Source organism: Columba livia, chromosome 1 (assembly GCF_036013475.1).
Source record: "Columba livia isolate bColLiv1 breed racing homer chromosome 1, bColLiv1.pat.W.v2, whole genome shotgun sequence".
NCBI classification, from domain to species: Eukaryota; Metazoa; Chordata; class Aves; order Columbiformes; family Columbidae; genus Columba; species Columba livia.
The window spans coordinates 85,708,234-85,717,982 of NC_088602.1; the positions used below are offsets into that span (position 1 = coordinate 85,708,234).

Below are 9,749 nucleotides of genomic sequence, written 5' to 3' on the forward strand. Positions count from 1 at the left end.
AGGCAAGCACCTGCCTCTGGGCACCAGTCCGCTGAGAGGTGCTGGATTTACGGCTCCGCAGCAACTAAAAACGCAAATAATCCATCCCTCCTCCCGCTAGACCCCGCCGCGCAGCCCTCCCCGGTGCGCTTCCCCGGGCACACAGGCGCAGGGTTCCGAGCCGTAAGGCGCAGGGCGGCGCAGCTTCCCCCGCAGGGAGCGCATCCGGGCGGCGCTGCGGGATGCCCCAGGCACTGTGGGGTCTTCCCGCAGGCCCGGCCCGAACTCCGTCCCCGTTCCCGGAGCCTCCCGCTCCGCCCAGGAAGCGCCCTTTGCCCGCGGAGCAGGAAGCAGCTGCCGGCGCTCAGCGGGGCGGGCGCCGTGCGGGAGCGGGCGCCCTGCAGGTAGGCACGGAGCGGCACGGAGCGGCACGGAGCGGCACGGCGGGGCCGGGCCGGGCCTCCCGCAGCCGCTCGGCTGGGGGACAGGGCGGCAGCGAGGGGCAGGGCCCGGGGGCGCCTGAGCGGGTCTGTGCTGGCTCTCGGAGGAGGCCAATGGCACCGACAGCCGGGCTTTAAAACCCCTGTCAGAGCCTTTGTCTGTCGGCCCTGTGGTGGAAGGAGCTACCCGGAGGAGAAGAAAAAATGCAGCTTGGAGGAGGGGAGCTTGCCTCTCTTACGGACCCTACCCCGCTGTAGTTGCCATCCTTGTCTGCTTGAATCCCTCACCTGTAATGCAGTTCCCCCATTTCCATCCCTTTTCACCTGCCACGGAGCAAACGCGTGTCTTTCCCCATTCTCCACCCAGTGTCCATTCACTGTTGCAGACGGGCAGCTTTGCACCCCTGCCTCTGCTCCATGGGAAGCCCTCGTTCCCAAAAACCACACCGTACTTACCCCCCTCCCACACAGCCCCCTGCCTTCGGGTGCTCTGGCCCGCAGTGGCCCTCCTGTTCCACCTCCTGTGTCTGGCTCCCAGTGCCCCCCAGCATCCCTAGCTGGGCACGGGGCTGGGCAGGAGGGCGGTCACTGGCAAGTGCTGTAGTTTATAAGCAAATCTGGTGGTGCAGGGGAAGGTGTCTCTGTTCACACCCCAGAGAAATGTGTGCAGATGCATAATTAACTGTGTTCTGTCGTGAAAATGTCTTCACCTTTTGATTTAACTGCAAACATTATCTGTCCCAGATAATCACAGAATCATGGAATACCAGCTTAGAAGAGACCTCAAGGATCATCTGGTCCAGCCTTTCTTGGCAAAAGCACAGCCTAGACAAGAATGCCTAGCACCTTGTCTCGCTGAATCTTAAAAGTGTCCAATGTTGAGGAATCCACCACTTCCCTGTGGAGATTAATTCCAATGGCTGACTGTTCTCCTAATGAAAATTTGCCCTCTTGTGTTCGGGGTGAGGAAGATTTGAACATCTTCTTCTGAATTGCAGGTTTATGCTGTTGTGCCTGCCATGATCACATGGACCATGCTTAGCTTCTGACAGCACTTCAGGAGCAGGCTACAGGATCCCAAGGAGCCCAAGAAGCTGAAACTATGACACTCTGCGCTAGGATGGGTCCCATAACCTCTGCAGCTTGGTACAACCACAGGAAAAATACAGAGCTGAGTGGCTGGAAGAGAAAATAAGTAGCTATTTGCAAATAGCTAAGGTAAAGAACATAAATTGTAGGACCCAGGTACAGAATCTGTGTATGCTATTGCAACACTAAAGCCAAGGCCCCAGGAACAGCATGTTGTATTTGCAAAGCTGCTGCTGAAGGTCCAAATTAGATGCCCTTCATATCTTGCTTTATTAAAGCTGTGGATGTTGCCTAAGGTAATGCCACGTACCCACAGGTGTTCTTCTTGCTTTGGTTTCCGCATTCAAGCAGCAATGCAATATGCCCAAGGACATGCTTCTCCCAGTAACAGATGAAATCCCTGAAGGAATGTGCCCTCTGTTGATGAGGTTTGTCCTTTCCTTTCACAGAGATGTGATTGTGATTATGGGAAAGGAAGAAACTCCTTACTCCATACTAGGCTGTTAACTGTATAAAGACTGTCTGCTCTCTGCTGAGCTGCCATAGCAAACCTGTCAGTGGCATCCCAAGCTAGGAAATTTTTGCAGAGTCAGAACAGAACTCTTCCTTCTACCTTGTCTGCTTGCTTAGATGTTTCCCCAGCTGGTAATTGTTGGACATTTGTCAGATGCTGGTACCACTTCTGAAATGCTGAGGGATTTACTCCTCCAAAGTTCCTGTTGACAGCTTTCAGAGGGAAACCCTGCTGTTTGTGGTCAGCTGCCGGGGGGAAAGGTGTCTGTGTGGACAGGGTTTTGACTCCTGCTCTGGAGTGCAGGTGGGCCATCTGGTACATAGCTTGGTCAACTTGTACTGCCAGACTGTTGCAGCAGAAATTCCTGGTAGTGAAATAGTCCTGAGAGCTGTAGGGCTGCAGAAGGCAACCTCCCTCTGTATGTTGGCTCAGAACTGCCAGAACTGGTGCACCTGCAAGGGTGGTCCACTTCAGTGTTCAGCAAATATTTAAAGTAGGGACTCGGATTAATTTCCTTTTAAGGCTTTTATTTTTTCTTCACGGTTCTGCACTTCAAGATTGCAGCCTTTCTTTTCTGCTTGCTCCCTTTCTTTCTGTCCAGCTTTACCATCTAGAATCAAAGACTACAAGACTGGCGGTTTTATAATCACTGCAAACTGAGATCCAAAACTTTTCCCTTCATCTGAGTTATCTCCTTGATTCTGACCTATCTAATCTCTTATTATCCATTACCTTCCATTAAATAGCTGTTGCTGATGGATAAGTGGTCCAGGACCAGGCACCCATCATTTTGCAGCATTTGTTTGCACCAGTGCCAATCTATCCAGTTAGCCAATTCCATCTGGAGCTTGAGTAGTTGTAGTTTTGAAGTGATGCAAACTAGTATTAAGTAACTATAAAGATTAAAAAGGGGGGAAAAAGTAGTGTCTTAAATGCTTTAAAAATATTCCCGTAAGTGATCACAGCTTTACATATTATGTATGTCAGTCTCTGGTCCTAGATTCATCCATGTGGTGTCTTTTCCTTGTCATCTTTGATTCTTACTTTTTGCAATAAAGTGGGATTTTTCTTACCATTGTATTTTCTCTGTTCTTCTGCATTTTTTTCTGCAGCTGGTGCCCAGAGGCAAGTACTTGCCTAACCCTGCCCTCTTGATGCTAACTGCTGTTGCCTACTGTTTGGCTGGTTTCAGCCTTAAAATAGTAAATACTAAAGGAAAAAAAATCTCATCTTTGGTGCTGATGGCATTTCTAAGGACACCCTGCTCAATAGTTGTATTTATGGCAGTTGTTGGAACTCAGTAGGGATGCCAGGCTGGGGACTAACAGAATCCAGCTGGAGTGGGCAAGACATCAAATTGCCTGTTTTATTGTTTTTTGCTGCCTCAGCCTGAGGGTCTTGGAGGAGAAAGAAGAGATGAGGTAGCAAGTAGGTTCTGGTGACTAAAGAGTCATTTTCCATTTAAAATAATCTTAGGAGAGTAACTAGTCTTTTGGCTGTCATTATTAAAGAAATGTAAGTATGGCTGGGTTTTGCTCTCTGCTTACACCCGTTTATACTATCACTGTCAGCCAGTCTGAGTGCAGCACATCTGGTGTATGTCCTAATATATATTGCTTATCAGAAGAGGGGCAACCTTGAATCTCCTTTAAGGAAAGTATCTGGCACCAGATACCTCAGCAGTGTGCAGGATGTCCATAAATGTTTGTTGCTCGGTTGACTCCATTCTTTTATGGAGCCACTCTGCTTGAGGTTGATTTTAAAACATATGACATGCTCTTGCTGAATATTCAACTAAGATTACTTCTGTTTGTTTTTGTAAGAAGGATTCCTGATTGCTGAACCTGGTGTAACTGCCCAGATGGACCAAGGAGAAGAACAAGATCCTGAGGCCTTGGAGGAGACACACACAGGTGAGGAATAAGTTTATAAACGTAGAGCAAGCAAAATGGTTTTTGAGCTGCCTCAGTGTTATTTAAGCCACTTCATTTCATGCAGCTCATATGGAGACATGCTCTTTCCCCATCAGGGCATGCAGACAGCCTGCCTTTGTCAGCCTGCTGTTGAAATTATGTATTTGAAGACAGAATATTAAGAAGACAAAATGTGAAGATTTCTTGGGGTCAAGGACATAGCTGTAGCATTACCCTTGGCTCTGCTGTTCATGGCACGTCTGCTCTGGGTTGGATGATGAGGCCATACAGCCTGTCCTGCAGCTAGGTTTCCATTTGCTCCCAGACTTCCCTTTACTGCTTCTCCAACACGGTACAGAGCAGGCTTCCTAGGAAAACAGTTTGCTTGTTCTCTGCTGTGCCGCTTCCCAGGGAGAATCACAGCTAGAGTCATATGTTTTTTTCCAGGTAGTGAGCTAGGTCTCCTTCCAGATCACCCTGCAAGTGCAGATCAGCTGGACATGTTGGCAGCAAGGTCCAGAGGAGGAGAGGAGCATCTGGGGGACAGCCATGGAAGCCAGCGCAGTTCCTCAGAGACTCAGCGAGGTGGCTGTGAAGGGGAAGCGGTGGCTAAGCTGCCTTGCTCCGGTATCAGCCTGGTGAAAAGACAGGAGAGAAGGGTGGCCACAGCCTCACGGCGAGCCCCTCGTGCAGAGCGGCCCACCATCTGCTCCGAGTGCGGCAAGGGCTTCAGTCGGAGCATCCACCTCATCCAGCACCAGCGAATGCACACCGGGGAGCGCCCGTTCCTGTGCGGGGACTGTGGCAAGGGCTTCAGCCAGAGCTCCCATCTCATCCAGCACCAGCGGATCCACACGGGCCAGAAACCCTACACCTGTGCCGAGTGTGGGAAGAGCTTTAGCCAGAGCTCCAACCTCCTCAAGCACCAGCGCATCCACACCGGGCTCAAACCCTACATGTGCAGCGAGTGCGGGAAGATCTTCAGCGACAGCTCCACCTGCATCAAACACCAGCGTATGCACACAGGCGAGCGGCCCTACAAGTGCCCAGCCTGTGGGAAAAGCTTCAGCCAACACTCTCACCTCCTTCAGCACCAGCGAGCCCATGACGGTGTCCGGCCTTACACCTGCGGGCAGTGTGGCAAACGTTTCGGGCAGAGCTCTGACCTCATTAACCACGCTCGAACCCACACCGGTGAGAAGCCTTACAAATGCAGCCAGTGCGGCCGGGGCTTCAGCGGCAACTCCAACCTCATCAAGCACATCCGCATCCACACTGGGGAGCAGCCCTACCGCTGCACCCAGTGTGGGGAGAGCTTTCGGTTCCAGCCCCAGCTGGCTCGCCACCAGAAGCACCATACAGAGTAGCTGGCAGAGTGGAGAAGACCACATGGACCACCGGCAGCTACCTGGTGCTGAGAAGACACACATCTGCTCCCTGGACACCTCATACGGGGTATGAATTTTGGGGGAGGGAGCCCTCAGGGCCTGTCCCCTTCTGGGTAAGTCTGTTAGTGAGCACTGCCCAGATGCTCGAGCAGAGTGGGAGGCCGCTGTCAAACAAACTAGTGCGTGTTCACTGCCATGCGGTGGTTGTTCTGAGCCCCTCTTTTGGGGATGGGGAAAACAAAGGTGCTTACAGTACAGTACGTTCAAGGCCAGAGAGGAGATCATGGAAGTGTTCAAAGGATCAGTGCCTTTTTCTGTTATTTCTAGTGGCGAGTGATTTTTATCCCAGTAAAAACCAGCTAAAATCTGTACCTGTTTTTTGTACAAGCTACTTGTGTTTTGCCCTCGCTGTAAGGCCGCAGTCTGGGATGATCGCTCCGCTTGGAATCCACATCTCCCACTTGCCAATATTGTCAGGTTTAGGTAGGGTCAGCATCTATTTATTTTAAAACCCCACAACACTTTGCTGTGTGCCTCTGTGTACATGTTGTGGGCCCAGATGATGCTCTGTTGGGGCCACATCTATGGAACTGTATTCTTGCTGGGTTGTATGGTTGTTAAATTGGCAGTTCTACAAATTATGCTGCCATTGGACAGCTTAGTCCTCAGCAGCAATTAAGTAAATTAACATCCTAATAGATATTTCTCTCAAATTCTTGTTTAGGTACTTTTGTGGGTGGCACTTTATGAATGTTTTTATAAGACTTTTAAAAGCATTTAGGATGACTTTTTAAATTGTAATCTTCTAATTAATTGTATGTTAATGAAGATAAAGAGGTTGTTGTTTGAAAAATAAGCTATGTCAAACTTTGATTTTATATTAAATGTTAAACATTTTTTCTTGCATAAAACTTTTAACTGAAATGCTATGATTTTGAGTTTATGATTATGACGAAGTAATTATGACCGATTTCTAGAATTTCTGTAATATTTTTGGTTTTGACATCTTTAATAATGGCTTTCTAAGGAATATGGGGGAGTCAGGATTCTGAGAAAGCAGAAGGAACTGACCTCTGAAGAGATCGTCTTCACTTCGAGAAGGAGAATACTACTAGTGGGAGCCTGTCCTTAAAAGGAATTCTTGCTCAGGCGACCGCTTGGTGCGGGGGAGGAGAGAACTGGCAGTAATAACAAAGATGTTAATATCTCTAGCATAGAACTCCCTGTAATGAACGTGGCAGTGTATACTGAAATGCCTGTTCCTCCCACGGAGCCAAACACAGGAAGAAATCACAGTGTGCTTTAGGCAAGAAAATGAAGCGATCAGATATGTTGTGCTGTTGAATATTTATTTTCAGCACCACACATAGGCCTAGTGCTAAACATGAGCTTTCACAAGGAGATGAGCTCCCCAATGGGGGATTATCCCTACAGGGCAAAGAGAACACCCAGCTTGAAGAGCACAGGATCCTGAGGGAACAAGCAAGCTGTGAACAGTAGGAATGTGACTGGAATTACTGGCTAATAATGCGGATACATCTATACCTCCCTTAGCCACCACTTGCTATCACAGAGGGCACAGCTTCACGCTCCATTGGCAGTAGGTCTGGTTTAAGACATTGGGTCTCACTGTCCCGCCTTCCCTCCTAGAGCCTGAATTAATACAACTGTGCTGAGTAACTGTTCACATGGCTGTGCCTTAAGTCTTATCTGTAAGATGATCCACAGTTTTTAAATGACAGACTTTGGGGAGATCATTTTAAACTGCATTAGCCCAGTCTAGACCACAGCCTCAGAAGCAGTAGGGTACATACCACTGAGAGGCTTAGCCTCAGAGAACAGACAGGCTAAAATGGAAATAAATAATGTGGCCAGTATTGCTGTTAGTTACCAAGAAACACTTAAGATGTTTCTTTTTCTTTTCTTAATATATTTTTTTTAATGTTTGTGGGGAAGACTAGACCTGGAAAAGCCTGACACCTTGCCTTGGTTGTTTCTTAGCCCCATCAGGAGAAGACATGACGCCACTGCCACAGTGTGATGGAAACTACAATTGATTTCTGTGGTGCTCTTGCCACACATACCATTACCAAACGTATTTATTCTGGAGGGTAGTTCTCCCCCATGAACTGGCTGAAAACGTGTCTTCCCTCAGAGTTGGAGTATCAGTCTATCGTGTTTGTTTGCAGAAGGAGCAAAGCAGCACAACGAACAGAATGGTTACATCTACACAGTAAAAGGTGCCAGGGGCACGGAAGCCAAGTGGTATTAGCCCAGGTGAACCCCTTCCCAAAATGCCAGGTTGCCAGCTAGCTAGATGTGGCCCAGGCTACGTGTTGTTCTTGGCTGGCCTGTGCCCTGATGTCCTAGACACGTGGCTCCTGCAGGGTGCCCTAAAGGACAGCCTTTTTCAACTGGTGGTCCTTCAGGAGCAATTAAGAGTCGCTGCATGTGGACCAGTGCAAACAATTTTACTCCAGAATATAGCATACATTAGGCAGAGCAGATGATCAAGAACTGAGCACCCAGGTTTCACTCCCTGGGGCTACATTTTGCAGTTGTGTAGATAAATACCTAAGGGTACTAATCAGCTAAGTAAGATGATCAATATTCATGCAGCATTTCTCAGTTGGCTGTGTTGCCACTTGACATGTTGAAGCACAACAGTGTGTTCCTCTTCATTTTGCTCCTGTGCTTGAATTTATTGCTTATCTGCAGGCAGCTGTTTTCCTTTTCTCCTCCAGGCTCTTACTAACAGCTGCTTCGCAAACGCCAGTGTCCTCCTTCATTAGCTTTAACAGTTTGTCCAATAATTTTGACCATGGATTCTTTCTGTTTTTCTCATTTATTTGAACAAGTTTAATCATTAAATCAGTGTAATTGAAGTGCTCAAACAGGAAATCAGTTAAGCCTAGATGCACAGGCTTCTTAATTGAAAGTTGAGCTTTCCTTGGAAGTGTGTGGATCTCAGGTCTCCCCAGCAATACTTGGGATGCTACCTGCACTCTTCCTTTCAAAGATCTTTGCAGTAGCACAAAACTGTGTTAATAATCTTCAAACACGTTTTGAAATGTGTTATCTGCATGCTGCACACACTCAAGTGTTGAACTTTTAGACTTATAATTAATTTGAAATCCCCTAAAACCTCTCGTTATTGGGAGGTCTGTAACTCCAGGCTCATTGATATGAGGGAAGCGGGGACAGTTAAGAATTGTTTCAACCACAATGTGGCACCTCTGCTTAATTAAGAAGTGTCGCTCATCAAGATGACAGGCTGTACACAGAGACCACTTGATGACAGAGCTCTGCTGCAGCAACTTTCCTTTTACAACTATTCAGAAGAACGAGCCTAACTTGCATCTTACTGAAACTGAAGAGTGAAATTTTCCACTTAGGCACCACTACTGACCTGAGCAGAAGGCAACCTTCTGTTCACCTTCACTTCTTCTCGGAAGTGAAGACAAAAATTACTATATTTAAATGTTTATTTCTATTTAAAACAACAACGAAAAAAAAACAACAAGCAAACCACACTTCACTCCCCCAGTACTACTTAAAACATACCTTGGGCTTCAAGTCTGCTACCCACACAAGTTCTGTCAGCTGAAGACCTATTTGTGGATGGGACCAGGTGTTCTCCTCTTGGTATTAGCAGCTCAGTTCAGCAAAACTGCAGGTTCCGAGTTGCATCAGTCTGTTCTGGCTGTTGGGTGCGCACAGTGCAGTCTCTGCAAATCGGCTGCACTGGGATGCATGTGGACTGTGGCTTTGCTAATTTGAGTAGTTTTACTTTCTCAGAAAACCCAAGCACTTGACTGGCCTGATAGTTTCATCTTAATGTGCTGGGGCTCCACGTTCTAAAAAAAAGTTCCAGGTTCAAGGCCCACACATCCTTTCTATATGCATTTAGTAGCCAAGCACATGCGTAAAGATTTGTAAGACGTGCATTTTAGGCAGGTATTCCTCAAACTTTAACTGTGCAGGCCTACCCTTCAAAGTCTAAGATTGCCAAAACACTTGAGAGATAAATCCGATAAGAGCTTATATTGCTAAGGTAGTCTTCCTTTTAGTATTCTCACCCTTCTTGCAGAATGTTACTGATCCAAAGATGAGAGAGGGGCTAAAATGCCCCTTGTCAGGGATGCGGACGGGGGGCTGCAGTTAGCAGCAGGGCTGCTCCCTCAGGGGACCCCACAGCCAGCAGCAGCAACCAGCCACACTGGGCTGTGCGCTCCCCAATAGGGCACAACCCCACAGTGCCAGCAGCCTCTGGGCAGTTCTGGTTTGGCTGACTTGCTTTAACCCATACTTACCCCTACATCCTCCAGTCAGCAGTCCATTTGCATGGACCACAAGTGTCTTTTCTGGGAATTGTACACAGATTTAGTAACGACAAATGGATGTTGGTGGTCCTTCGGTAGGACAC

The 9,749-nt window shown here is 47.9% G+C and overlaps 1 protein-coding gene across 10 annotated transcripts; it reads left to right on the top strand.

The window, feature by feature from the left end:
* The first annotated feature begins 242 nt into the window (after positions 1 to 242).
* LOC102086803 (zinc finger protein 572) lies at positions 243 to 6,247 on the top strand. 10 transcript variants are annotated; one of them, XM_065065477.1, is made up of 4 exons: positions 243 to 383; positions 1,164 to 1,804; positions 3,846 to 3,935; positions 4,383 to 6,247. In XM_065065477.1, the coding sequence occupies exons 3-4, from the start codon at positions 3,884 to 3,886 to the stop codon at positions 5,300 to 5,302; spliced, it is 972 nt and encodes a 323-aa protein (XP_064921549.1). In that variant the 5' UTR covers positions 243 to 383; positions 1,164 to 1,804; positions 3,846 to 3,883; the 3' UTR covers positions 5,303 to 6,247. The 10 variants fall into 10 exon arrangements, with proteins under 10 accessions (XP_064921549.1, XP_064921557.1, XP_064921524.1 ...); XM_065065485.1 differs by having other exon boundaries at positions 3,849 to 3,935; XM_065065452.1 differs by having other exon boundaries at positions 1,164 to 1,637.
* The last annotated feature ends 3,502 nt before the right edge of the window (positions 6,248 to 9,749 follow it).